Below are 14034 nucleotides of genomic sequence, written 5' to 3' on the forward strand. Positions count from 1 at the left end.
CCCTGTTGTCACAGGGCACAGGGATGTGCAAATGTGCTCGACTCCCGACGCTGCCAGCATCAAGCCAGGGCTCCCCGCCCAGGCCTGATCCTGGAAAGATGCTTCCCCACCTGGGAGTGGACAAAGGAGCAGGCACAGAGTACTTCAGTGCATCAGTTCAGCCCTTTGGGTAACAAAACCTTTTCGTACCAGATTGTTTGGAGCTCCAGGAAATGGCCTGCCTACGGTCACGGGGCTATTTAGAGATGTCATTACTAAAATACATCTTTCGCATTTGTGTTTAAGAAGGTAGAGTCTGGTGCTTCCCTGCACACAGCAGAAGCACTGCAGCAACCATCACTGTAGTGCTGTAAGATAATGATGATAAAGTAATTTCTAACAGCTGGGGCATGCTGTGGACAAGGCATAATGTAGAGTGAGGGACTATTTTATAGACAGAGCTGACGGAGAGACCAACCCTGCCTGTATATAAAACCAACTCAAAATACATTTTCAAGGCAGGTAGGGGATATGATACAATATTCATGTGGCATCTTTCAAAACACCAAAAATGTTCAAAATCACCACTGTGCGATCAATCCGTAACTCCTAAAGTCCATGGAAAGGTGTCCCAATTCCAGCGAGCTCTTGGAGTAGGTCCCTTGCTGAACAGGAAAGGATGCAGCGCTCTACCTGCATTCATGAGCAACTGAAGCATGCGCTCCAACGCCATCCAGATGCGCACGCAGCCTGTAATGCTAAAGCAAGAATTCGGACTGCTGACAGAGTCACTCAAAATCGAGGGAACAGAATAAAGATTTCAGTATGTCAAACAGCACAATGCAGTGGAACAGAAATACCTGAATTCATGTGCGTTATACCAACACCAATACAAAACAAGCAGCCTTAAAAACAATTAAAACAAATACTAATCATTTTAATAGAGACACTGTAGCCCAAGTTTCATCAGCAAGTTGGGCAAGTAACACACACCTCCAAAAGGGAGGGGCAGGGGAATGGAGGTTGTGCTTTTTTGTGCTGAGTCTCTGACCCAAAATGAAGGTCAGACCCTCCTTCAGTGGCAACCCCAGTACTAGGTATTCACATAGTTGTAAGATTATTATAATCAATTGCTTTTTAATTGTGAACAAACAACTGCTTCTTCCTTCTGCACAAATGAAGGCCAATGATAGTCCAGCTGTATGGCATAAGCCTGAATGGGATGCAAAGTTTCCCATTATTTGGTACGTGGCTCAATGCACAATGGACTTTTATTGCATACAGTTCAAGTGACATTCAGATGCACCCTGTGGCAGGAGTGGAAGTTCCCTGCTGCTGCTGAGCAGAACAGGAACACATAAGCCAGCACTTGAGAGGCAAATGCAGACCTCTGAAGGCCTGGATCAGCCGTGCTCTTGATCCTGCAAGCTACAGCGTCCCAGGGGGGGCTGGGAGCCACCCTCACCTGGTGAGGCTGACGTATTAATTAAGCTGCGCATTTGTTTCTGTCAGGGCTGGTCAGACAGAAAGTGCTCTCTCAGCAAACACATCTTACTGTACACATCTGTACCTAAGGGGTCAGGGAGCAAAACTGCACAGTCTGAGCTGCCAGCCCTGCTCTGCATACCAGTCCAACCCCACTGCCTCCCGCCCGAACACACTGACAGAACCTGCCATGGGGAACGCTGACCATCAGTACCAGCCAGAGCAGAGGTTCCAGCACGGCATGAACACTCGCTGCTTACAAAAAAGTGAGGTCATGCGCTGCCCAGGCAGGCAAGAGCCAAGAGTGCAGCAGAAGCCCCCCCATAGCCACAAGGCGAGAAAGCCCTTTGCTTTAGAGGAAATCCTCTTGTGAGTTTAAACAGGGGGTCCCCTGAGACTAGAAAGGACATGCTACCGGTGGTCCAAGGTGGAGGTCTGATACAGGGCATCTTAGAGAAAAGACCTGATGTCTTACTGTGACAGAAAGAAAGAGGGTAGCTATGCCCTGAAGCTTCAAACTGCTTTGATGTAGCCATCACACTCAATGTACAGCCACCCTCACCTGTAGTGCCAAGACCATGTTCTTAGTACTGTACATCTGCAATGTGCACTAGGTGCATCTCACAGTGTCCCAGCTACAGAGAAGCTTATATTCTCTAACACCTCCTAATTTAAGACAGAAGGATATTTCAATATTAGCAATCACTGAGCATGCTATCATTGTACAGGAAGCCATTCCAATTTAAAAGCTTAGGAAACTCATCTATAAGGAGTATTCTCTAATAAGAAAACTTACTACTTTCCAAAATAAATGCAGTTTAAACAGTGGGCTGAGTTTACTTTTCCTAAAGTAATTAGGTTACACATGAAGCACAGATTATATACTGTGAAACTCAGCTACTTAGCATGCTTATCAATAGGACACTTTGTATAATACAAGTATCTAACCTGGTATCAGGGACCTTCCATAGATGTTATTTTTCATTACCTATTTAATGCACAGTGGTAAACATCTTGGAATAGTTTAAATGTAAATGTGCCAGGAAAGACTTAATTTTAATTCCAAATTTACCTGCTCACACTGAACCAAGCTAATAGTTAAAAAACAAAAAAACCCCAACCCCTAATTTATTTCCAAAATAAGTTTCAGCAGCAAGATACCACGTTGCTGTAACTAGTTTGAGCAGGTCACAGGAAGTTTACAGTAGTTTAATGGTGCTCCCTAGAAACGAGCCTTACTGTTCAAAGTCCCGACAGACGGAGCATCGGGAACAGTGCAGGTGTGTGTTATCTATCCGTTATACAACAGATGCACACATCCAAGTGGGGAACCACGCACATCTGCAGAAGGCAGAGCAGGGCTTGCTGAGAAAGCTCCTCTCGATGCCAAGACAATGCCATTAGGCAATGCCACGCGTTGTTACTCTGCAGGAACAGCGCAATACAGCTTAGAGTCTCCGCAATTTTCTGTATTTAGAAACGGTGAATGTGTATATATGTGTATGCTGCCTACTTTACAGCGTGCTGCAACATAAGGGATCAAGCAGGCTAAGTTCAGGATGGCTGCATTACCTGCAAGTGTTCGAACCAGTCTGAACTGGGAGCAATATCAAGAGCCGCTTGCCAAAAGGCAGCCTTCCTGGCTGCGGCTGTTCCATGCAACGTCTGATCCCCCAGATCACACATTCACCCGCAAAGTGACTGACCAGCAGTCACCGCCAGTGGCCTGCATTAGTGGGAAGGTTAAGCGGTGACAGAACTTGCATCAACTCTCATTATCTGCTGTTAGCAACACATGTCTGTGAGCACTGTTGGCAAGGGGAGCAGAGGATATTTTCTATCACTGGCAGATGTAGACAGGGAGCTCAGGAAAAGATTGCCAGATTTCTCTCCCACAACCACAGATCAGGGATGGGACGGGTAAGTTGGCCCTTGCCTTCCAGAGGCAAGTGCTTTAGGGGGACAGCAGTGTCAGCAATCCTTCACTCCTCCCCATACCTGCCACTACCGCAGGCCACATCAGAGCGGTCATTTTATCTAGACTACTGACTATTAAAAAATGCATATAGTTAAAGCTGTTTAAAAAGACTTGCACTATACGTATAAGAGAACGAGTGATCAGGTTTAGTTCTTTTCCTGCTGTGACATTCAAGACTTCTGTGAATCTGATTGCTGGAAACGGTTTAGCTTCTCTGGATTATTGGAGGCCATTTGGGAAAAGTCACGGAAAATGTCCTGATAAATTTCATCTCCTGCACAGAAAGAGAAGAACAGGGAAACAGTTTCAACATGTTCATCAAGACAGGTCACATCATGCATCTTCACACAAATGTCCCACCGTCCTAGCAATTACTGTGCAACATTCATGTATAGTAGATGGCTTATATGTGGAGTGATACTGATGGATGCAAAGTCTTTGAAAGAGACTGGTTAAATGACATGCATATTTTGTAAAAGCAAATGAAACAAAGCCAAACTATACCTGAAATAGTACCTCAAAGGCTGCCAGAGGAAAATTCAAAGTTAGGAAGGAAAGGTGCAAGCATTTTAAAGCAATGCAAAAGAAAAACACATTTAATTAACAGATAAAAAGCAAAATCATTCTATCAAAATGGAAGTCCTGGCATAGGCTCTCTTCATGAAAACAGAGGTATGGCATAAAGGACTAAAGAAAAAATGTCCTCTCATAGCCTGAGAGCTTGTAAGGTAACAAGGAGCATGCAACATTCCTATGGTACTGCAAATTCATGTTTGGAATGCTGCATTGTTGCTGCAGTAACATGGCACCATATTTATATGCAATGTTCAACAGTCATCTCATACTCTAGGATATCCCAACACTATACCAAGGGCCTTCAGCAAGTAGTGTCTTTTCATCAGTTCCTTCTGCCCTTCAATTGGGGTTTAAAAGGACTTAGTTCCTGACACCAATTGAGCAACCCCCCCTTTCCAATATCAGGACACGAAGAGGGAGCTGGACTGTTCCACCTAGTCTTTTCTCCAACTCCCTGCCCCATCCACAAGACCAGCTAAGTCGCATCTTCAATACCACGACAAGTCGGGGTGATGGGGTGCTGTTTATTTCTTCACTCAATGGGCATTTCCCTAGCTTATGAGGGAACACACATCTTTACATTTTGGAGCTACCTCCACTTCACTGGCATGACAGTTTGCCAGCGGCAGCCCCCTGCCCATTTCAAATCCATTCCATCCCTGGCAGCAATTGTTTCAAAGCCAATTTGGGCATTGTGGCTCCATTCCAGCAAAGTGCTTGCACATAGGCTTCATTTAAAAATGCACTTAAAGCCCCACTGTTAAACACATGCCAATAAACTTGACAGACTCTAGAGGTACACAGCCACCTGGAGCCTCCCCCATCCTCTTCCCACAAACAAAGCAGTTGTAGACTGCACAAGGCCCAAGCACTTTTGTTCCCCATCTGTCAGCTCCAGTGTGTACTGCATATCTAAGGGGGGCAGGAAATTGCCAAACCCCAGTTTACTTCTCCTGCCACGTAGGCCTCCCTTCCTCTTAATGGTGGGGGAGGAGATGAGGAAGGTGGGTGAATGTAAATGTTTCCCTCCATCTCTAAACAGTATTCTTTTAAATGACTTCACAGAGCCTGCATGGGACAGGACTAGAGTAAAGATTGTTTTTCCATAATATCCTACATGAATTTCCAGTACCAAACCTATATCATTCCTCCGTATGTGGAGTTAGTGGTGCATTTATTTGAAAATACATTTTCAAATACAACAACTGATTTGCCCAAACTATTTAAAATATAGTGCCAAGATTTGTATATGAATAAATCAAAAATAATTCTTTCTGGTTTCAAAGAATAAGTTAAATCACCAACAGATTTATCAAAGGGAATTTCTTTGTACTGAAATTCCCTTTCAGTCCTCAGGTTTAGCTCCAAGTACTTTTTCTAGAACTGCAACAGGCACATGGCACGGGTTTGTTCATTACAGCTTCTGATAATTGCTTCCACTGGGAGACAAGCATATCATAAAACAGAAGTCATGAAAATTCATCAAGAGAACAGATATGGAAGAACACAAGGTCGAGGTTAGTATGTCTAATGCATGTGATTACATTATTAATCCAACGGAAATAAAGGGAAATGGATCCCACAGATGAACTATGTTGCACTTCAGTTAAACACATTTGGTTCTTTCAAGTTCACTCGAATGAAAGCTAGTTCTGCAAGATACTTTTTGGTTCTATTTTTGGCTGTTTTGGATGATAAAAGTTATCACATACAAAAATAGAAGAGTGAAATAAAGTGCCCCTCGTGTTCGTATGCTGCATTAAAATATTCAATACTGTAAACATTGTAAATAGTATTTTAAAATGCTTAAAACTGATTTCCAAGCACTGTTATAGTAGCTAAAGTGCAAATTCTTAATATAAAAATACTATAGCACTGCTGTACTGTTCAACACCAAAGTAACTTAAAAAGGCACACACTGAACATGAGAGGAAAACAGGAAGAAAGGGTAGCAGATGCTATTACGAAATACTGACTAGACTGTAGCACCAGAAGGTGAGCATTCTCAGGTATTATACATGGAAGAGTACAATGGCATGTATGGCTTCTACCACCACCAATGCACATTTTGTAGAACAAGCTGCTTTAGTCAGCCGGTACCCATTCATACGAAGTACATTTTGGAAGACCCACTGTACCATGCAAAGTAATGAGTATGTTCCTTCAACAGCTCAAACCAATCAAACATCTTTACACCAGAAATACCGATGCTACTACCTACACTAATTACTGTTTTCACTGACTGCACGCTAAAATACAGAATGCCCATTTCACTTAACTTCATCATTATGGGCTGCACTCTTTAACCCCCCCACCCGCTCCCTTACCCTCTCGCACTGCCCAGCCACAGGATCTTTAATAACCCCGCTAGTATTTTATCATCATCTCTTCTAGAACCAGCTTTGAAGAAGAGTGTTAGACAGAGAAGATACACCTGACATTAGGATACAGCTGCTATACCAACTCCTACTCTGCTACTAAGCGGGTTTTTTCTGTTCATCACCACCACAAAAGTGACTAGATTTTGTGCTCAAACTGGTACAGTCACATAGCACTTGTGTCAGGCAAACATTTAAAATATTCAAATAATTATTTATATTAAAAAAATAACAAAGTGAGTCATCCCAACAGAGCAGGTCCCAATCTGTCCATGGAAACAGTATTAGCAGTGACAGGCAGGAAGATGAAGGTCTATTCCTCAGTCTACCCAGGACCCACAGACCCTGGGCAGATCACTTGCTCTCTGTGCACCTTTTTCCCTTCGTCCATCTTGCCTGCTCAGGCCAATCAGGGATTCACTCTCTTTGTTCACAGTGTCCACCTGATCGCAGCTGCAACCTCTAGATGCTACTGCAATATGGACAGATCAGACTAAAACTGTTGAGGAATAACTTCCTTGCTTTGAGTTTTCCAACTGAGTGAAAAATCTCTCTACACCGATTTCACAAACAAAAAAAAAGGAAAAACTTGTTCCATTTTTACCAGCTCCAGTTAAAGCCTAGACATTCAATGATTTTTAGAAAAACAAATTTTGCCTGTTTTTGTAACAAAAGAAAATCAAAGCAAGTCCTGTAACATTCAGTAACAAAACTCACTTCTGTACACATAACATCAATTTGATTTATAATGCTTTCACATCTCTCATATGCTAATAAATTTATCTAAAATACCTTACAATTTTACTTTACTTTCCCCTCAAAGCAAATGTGTTCTGCTCTTTGAAATCAGGATGGAATTTCTTTTCACCTTAAAACAAATACAAGATTGATCACCGGGTACTGTTATCTTTTAGCCTGCCATGGGAAGTGGGATGCCTTGTGCTGGCAACCAATGTCACAGGCTGAACAACAGCCACTCAAGACGGAGCAGGCGGTCTCTCTTTTACTCTGCAGAGCAGTAGCCTGCGTCACTTTACAGCTGGCAGACACTTCCGTGTTTGTGTCATAACCCATTAACATGTCAGCAAATCATCCTGGGTTCTACAAAAATTACTCAAGTGTCTGAGGCAAGAATTCTTATGGGCGATATCTTTTATTGAACTGCCTGCATGGTTGGGATAGATGAAGACAAGGTTTTGGGTATCAGTACCCTTCCTCCCTCGAGACCTGACAATGGGTACTGTGATACCCAAGAGCTTGTCTCCATCTATCCCAACCATGCAGGTGGTCCAATAAAAGATATCACCTACAAGAACTCTTCCATCTTTCCTGGACTATCACAGCAACATCACTTCAAATGTCTGAGCGTCTTTGTGGCTGAATATCCAATCTTAGCCCAAAGCTAGTTATGAAATAAACAAGTCTGGGTTTCTGGGCACAGGATTATTAAGCAGGATTACTGTGCTCCAGTGGCCTGCTGGCACAGAGCCCAATCTGCAAGGTGCCAAGCACTGTGGCCCTAATCTTGCAAAGCACTCGCACGCGAGTGGTCCCTGTGAAGTCAACAGAGCAGGCCTGAGGACTGCTGGTCTGGGCCCAAAGTGCTCAGTGCTGGACACAAACAAGCCCACAAAATGGTTTTACCTCAGCGAGGCTCCCTGATGACGGCCTCTCAGACTGGCTGTTAACTCCAGCTTGGATTGCAAAATCTCCAGTCACTGCTTTTTATTAACACTTTTTGCATTAGTTTAGATACGACTCTTATGAACATGTGTCATGGTAGGCACAGCTTGTGTAACAAGACAAAAGGTGCAAACAAGCAGTGTTCACCCATGAGGTTTTTGTACAGATGTGCCAAGTGGGACATTTTGCTTTCTAATATCAATTGGACCAAATGCCAACTAACTTTTTGTAAAAACTGGTTTAGTTCTGTATCTGCAAAAATGTGCCTCAAAAATGAATGTTTTGTTTAACATCTGTACAACTTAAAAACAGACATTGTTTTAACATTTATTTCTGCAAACCAGCCCTCATTTTCTCATTCCTGCCTGAAGTGAAGTGATTTCACATGAATAATTTGTATGGGCCTCAGGAAAAGGGTTTATAACGGAGAGAACAGACATCGATTCGAAATAATAAGATTAACTCCTCGATGTCGGCTGAACAATCCAGGGAGACGACAGCAGCTGTGGAGTCCATCAGGTGCAGCCTAACGTCTCCTGGCTCTCAATGGACTGTCAACCATTGAGGGCTGTGCCTCACCACTGCTGCGGTAGGCAGCAGCAGCAATGACTGGCTACAGCTGTGCTAACATGCACCACTACCACGGTAAATGTCAAACACCCTCCTCTTCGGCCTACAAGTAAGTGATCTGGGAGAGTACGCAGCAGTCAACTCCAATCAAATGTTAACATGTAGATGTTGCCTATAAAACATTACAGTACCAAACTAATTCAGTTTTGCTCAAAAATTATGAATCTTCTAATTGTAAACTGATAAATTCCTGAATGCATTTCTTATACTGCATCTCAGTATGGTTATTAGTGGAGTATTGACCTGGCTGTCCATAAAGTCCTTCCGATTCACGCATTTCTTCATTCATTCTTGCTAAACGTAACCTATGGTTTAGAAAAGATGAGAAAGTTATTTGACTATACTCAAAAATATAGGAAAAAAATATTTAAACACATTTCTGAATTTCACCAGTGAAAGAGGCACAGGGCTTATTTCAATCTATCCAATGGACACTGCACTCTCTCTTCACAATGTCTTTAGTTCTTGACCATTTTTATATAAAACCCACCCAATGTTTCTTGTGTGTTTTTGTCTCATGCTATAAGCCTAAGGAAAAAACATTAGATAGAATCTTAACAAAAAATACTTACAATGTTACTATATCTGCATTTGCAGCCTCTACAGCTATACTCAAGGGGTCTTTCCCTTCCTCGTCTGTGGCATGCTGGTTTGCGCCTCGTTTCAGAAATAAACACACTTGCCTATTAAAGAAACAGCATTATAGAACACTTTTCACCAGGAACAAGAGAGACTTTGTAGATCAAGTGGACTCACTACACTCATTCAAATTATTTCAGTTGTTCTGAACCATCTCGAGCCCTTTCCTGCCAACCTGAGTGACTCAGTTTAAATCCATCAGCTTTACCTAAAATTTTAACAGTGAAGGGTATCAGCACTTAGCCACAGGGTAGAATCGCAGTTGAATCGATGACCTGGAAACTGTTGCAATGGGCCCCCCTCCCCTTCACCACTGCATTTGGGAGGACCAAGAAAGAGACTTCCACCCATCTCTAATACGCTGCTTGACAACAGCTATGAAGCAGCATAAAACCAGAGATTACTAGCATGCCTAAAAGCCTAAAGCATCAGCCGCCTGCTTGCACCCACTGCAGAATTAATATTCTGAAATCCTACTTGGTCACCTGCCTCTGGGAGCACTTCACCTCCATGAGGAATGGCTTTGGACACATTTTCTTCTTCCTCCAAAACTCTTCCAGGCCAGGAGGACACTTTGGCAATGCTAAATGGGGGAGCAGGGGGTCTCTATGTCTGAGAAAAATATACCCAGGCAAGCAGCAGGGGTACTGCACATCAGATTATGGTTTATTATGGTCTTGATCGTGGAGGGAACACAGAGGCTTCAAACATATATCAGGGCCCTACTGTGTTAAGAGCTTTGGAAACACAATGCAGAGGTGCACTGGCAGGCAGCACGTGCGGACAAAGTGAACAAGGCACAATCCTAGCCGCCTCTGCAGTGGTTCTATCAGCTTCTTACTTCCCTCACTGTCAGCAGCAGGTGATGGAAGGGTGTGATAGAACGTATGACAGAACATTGCTGAATGATCGTTCTTAGGGAAGGGACATGATCGTCCGTTTCCAGTACGGTAATGAATCAGACTACTAGTGTGTAGCTGCATTTCATCCTGAAGGTGTGAAAAACAGCAGGATGTCCTGGGGAGAAGCAGCGCAGGGATTCAGAGTCTATGCAAATACCAATCAACTCCAAGAGGCATGTCTTCAGAAAAGGATGGCTGTTTTACAAGTACTGCAAGAGAGCATTACCCAGTGTGTCCCAAGACTGTGGCATGATGCAGCGGTCCTCTTCCTTTCACATCCCTGTGGTTCACGTTGGCACCATTCTGCAGCAAGAACTCACAGGTAACTAATGAGCCCTGAGGAATGACAACAGAAGGCCAATTCAGCACCAAGCCTTTCGAAGAAGAGACAAATCTAGAAGCATGTGAATCACAGAATCACATCACCTCATATGGCGAGGAAAGAAAGAAGGACGTGGCTCCAAATGTTATCTATTTAAGCACTAACAGGGTACACAGTCCCGACCAGGCCATTAATGGAAACCAATGTTCAGAAGCAACTTTGAAGAAGAGAGACAACATGAGCCCACTTTGGTACCACAGATCAAACACTATCACAATCTAGCAAGGCAAGTGATTCGCTGTTAAAAGAGACCCAGAAACATCCATGCTGTATATCACTTACCCCTAGCACTGCCTGAATCAACGGGGTGCTTTTGTTTTCTGCTATATTGACCCAGTTTACTTCAGCCCCATGGGCCAATGCCTCTGCCATGTCAGGAAGGTTCTTCTTGTAGGCAGCACGATAAAGCTGCAATCCAGGATCCAGCTGCTTAGAACTGCAGAGCACAGAAGCCTCTTGCTTTTCTCCTTCTGAAAGACACAGACAGACAGACACTTACCTGTAAATACTGACATTGATATAGTCACCTGAGACCGGGCAGACAAATACATCCATGTGACAAATGCTGCACCTATGGCATGCAGCAAACCGACCTTCGCAAAACCCGGGGGTCTGAGCCACCAAAAGCCCGGCATAAGGGACATTGGCCCAGCGCTGCGTTACACTAGCTGGTAACAGCCACTCTTTCAATACCATGAATAACCACCACAAAAACATCAGTATCCACATTACTAGCAACTGTGAACACCATTAATCAATCCAGCTACCCCACATGACTTTACCTGGCTGCAGTTCTTGTTCTCTAGTGTGATTTTCCCTCCAAGGTACAAGCTAGAAAGATCTCTTAATAGCTCTAAGATTTCTTATACAGCAATACACAGAAACTTGCTATAAAGAGAATCCAATAGAAAGGAGTTGAAGTAACCCCCTAGTTAAGTCCAATACAAAGAAGTTACAAAGTGCGAGGTACAGTTTTCAGCACAGGAAGGCAAAGCTGCTCTGCAAACGTATCAGCGGGCACATGGACACATACTGTCTGGCTACTCTCAGCCCAGGAAATGGTTCCTGGGCAAAGAGCCAAACCTGAGTTTGTGCCATGACAGGGAGCCCAAGCAATAACACTTTACAAAACACACACAGGGAACTGCACATGACTGCCCTGCAAATCCACTACACAGAGGCAAGAGGAGGCTAGAAACCACTGAGGACCACCACCCGACAGCCTCACACAGCATAAAAGCCGTGAGCCTGCAGAAGAGGAACGCTGGAGCATGGTCAGGCAGCAATTTCTTCAGCAGGGTTTGAAGAAGAAACTGTGAAGGCATTTTAAAGAAAAAGAAGAACAAATGCAAAAGACTGCAGATGCTTTGGCACAGCCACACTCCTATGGACCTGGCTCTGATCCCGGTCCATGGGTACTGCACCCAAGGAACAAGTGTGTACAAGGCCTGTGAAGTCCCGTGACAATGTCACAGGGGGAGGAGAGGCACAGGGGAGGAGGCACAACCTTGATGGGGTTCAGAGGCCAAAATATGGGGACTCAGAGTTGACACCTGGATGCAGCCCTTCAGCTCTGACTTATGAGACAATGGACAGCTGTGAGGAAGACGGATGCGGCTTCTGGGCCTCTCACCACCATGCTACAACAGAGCCATGGCCCAAGGGAGACTAGACATGGCTCTGCTCCCCCAGCGGCTCCAGAGGCTGCACATGCAGACTTGGTCTTGAAATCACAGGCACCATTAGAGAAGCCAGCTGCAAAACAGGACATTTATTCCAAGACCAGACCATAAGAGACCCTGCATACCAATACGGCAAAGGCACTTGAGATGGTTACCTGAGTAATACAGCCAAGCTGCAGAATCATTCCAAGCAAAACAAGGGCACCAGAGCAGAAGAGAAGTTTGAAAAACACAAGGAAGAACAGTACAGGAATGCCACAGAATGCCTCAAAGCCTCACTGGAGCAGTCATGGATAAAGCTTTAAATAAAAGCAAACCAAGGTAGCAAAGAACAGACCAAAGAACTGCAGGAAAACAGCAGCAAACATGTCATCTGAGACCAGAACATAAAGCAAGGCCAACACCAAACAGCCAAAGGGGGCTTCTCATTTGATCCCAGACAGAAGACATGCACTGCAGCAGACCTGTGAGGCCCAGCTGTGTCTAACAGAGGCAGACAAATACCAGGCTCTCAACATATCCATTAAACCAGGATGGACAGTAACCTAAACCTTTGGAGATCAAAAGGAACAAATACATAACTGCACATTTCCCACATGAAGCACTGTCACAGCAATGTTAACAGTAAGAAAAGGTCCTTGAGACTATGCCCTTCCAGGGTAAAGGATTTGCTGAGTCTTCATGGCAGAAAAGGTTCCCAGCCTGAACTGCTGTGAACGGCTGGAGAACCATGCTAAGAAGCATGACCTGGAAGCCAAGGCTGCCCCTCATTTCAGCAGAGGGAACAGACAACCCCTGGGGTCCAGGAAAGAGGGGTAAAGGACAAGCAGACTTGGCTGCTCCAGAGAACCTCCAGTCTCTGCCCAGAGCCCTCAGAAAGACCACAGCAAGGATGGGGAAGAAGAAAACACCTTGGTATTTGGTGCCACACTGCACCTTCCACACCCACTACAGGCTCACAACCATCCACCAGCGGGCTGCAGTGGCTGTCCTGCCTGGAAGGAAGCTCTGAACTGTGTCCTCCACTTGCTGCAGGCCAATCACAGACCAGGTCACTGGCTCTGGGGGATCGGGGAGCCAGGTTCTTCTAGGCAATACTGCAGTGTGTCCAAGAGGGTTTCAACTGGCTGGATTTCAATGTGACAAGGGATAAGGAGAAAATAAGAGTTGTGCATTAATCCATGCACTTCATACTTCCACTCAGACTTGTGGTGAGGGCCAAGCATGGGGGAAAAACTCAAAGGGGTCAGCTCCACACAGGAAGGCAAGAGTAAGAGCTCCCAGAGATGGCTGGTGAAACCTGGTCAGCCTTGATGGAAGGGAACAGTCCTCAAGGCTTTGCAGGCTGAAGTACCTTCCATGTGTGCCCCTGGGTGTGGAGGATGAGACAACTCAGAGGTGAGCCACGTCCTAGGGGGAAGGCACCCAGGGGCCACCCTGGACGCTGGTTATTTGGCACAGGGCTGCCACCAGCATGTTGGACTGAGTAAATGCCTGGCCCGTGTGCCTTGCCCTCCCCCTTACCCCATTAAAGATAATAAGCTTGTAGTGTTTGGGTCCAAGGTCCACCTTCACACTTGGGCTTTATTTTCATAGATTTCATATTTCATAGACATTAGGGCTGGAAGGGACCTCGGGAGATCATCAAGTCCAGCCCCCTGCCCAAAGGGCAGAAAGTCAGCTGGGGTCATAGGATCCCAGCAAGATAAGCATCCAATTT

At 44.7% G+C, this 14034-nt stretch overlaps 2 protein-coding genes across 4 annotated transcripts in view; both read right to left on the reverse strand.

Annotated features, from left to right (window-relative positions):
• The window catches only part of XXYLT1 (xyloside xylosyltransferase 1), a 25664-nt gene extending 24952 nt beyond the window's left edge, over positions 1 to 712 (reverse strand). The window contains exon 1 of the mRNA XM_019532552.1: positions 673 to 712. Within this exon, the coding sequence (XP_019388097.1) occupies positions 673 to 712 (40 nt within the window). The remainder of the gene's footprint in view (positions 1 to 672) is intronic.
• Positions 713 to 890: 178 nt separating this feature from the next.
• Positions 891 to 14034, reverse strand: part of ACAP2 (ArfGAP with coiled-coil, ankyrin repeat and PH domains 2) — a 116107-nt gene continuing 102963 nt past the window's right edge. For 2 of the 3 annotated variants that reach the window (XM_019532936.1, XM_019532938.1), the window contains 5 exons: positions 10915 to 11102; positions 10477 to 10586; positions 9282 to 9392; positions 8953 to 9014; positions 891 to 3716 (listed from right to left, as the gene is read on the reverse strand). In XM_019532936.1, the coding sequence (XP_019388481.1) occupies positions 3613 to 3716; positions 8953 to 9014; positions 9282 to 9392; positions 10477 to 10586; positions 10915 to 11102 (575 nt within the window). In that variant the 3' untranslated portion in view covers positions 891 to 3612. Of the gene's footprint in view, positions 3717 to 3946; positions 9015 to 9281; positions 9393 to 10476; positions 10587 to 10914; positions 11103 to 14034 lie in introns of all 3 variants that reach the window. The other variant, XR_002100641.1, reaches the window with a different exon arrangement.

This window comes from Crocodylus porosus, unplaced genomic scaffold (genome assembly GCF_001723895.1).
Source record: "Crocodylus porosus isolate Cpor-Errol unplaced genomic scaffold, CroPor_comp1, whole genome shotgun sequence".
NCBI lineage: Eukaryota > Metazoa > Chordata > Crocodylia > Crocodylidae > Crocodylus > Crocodylus porosus.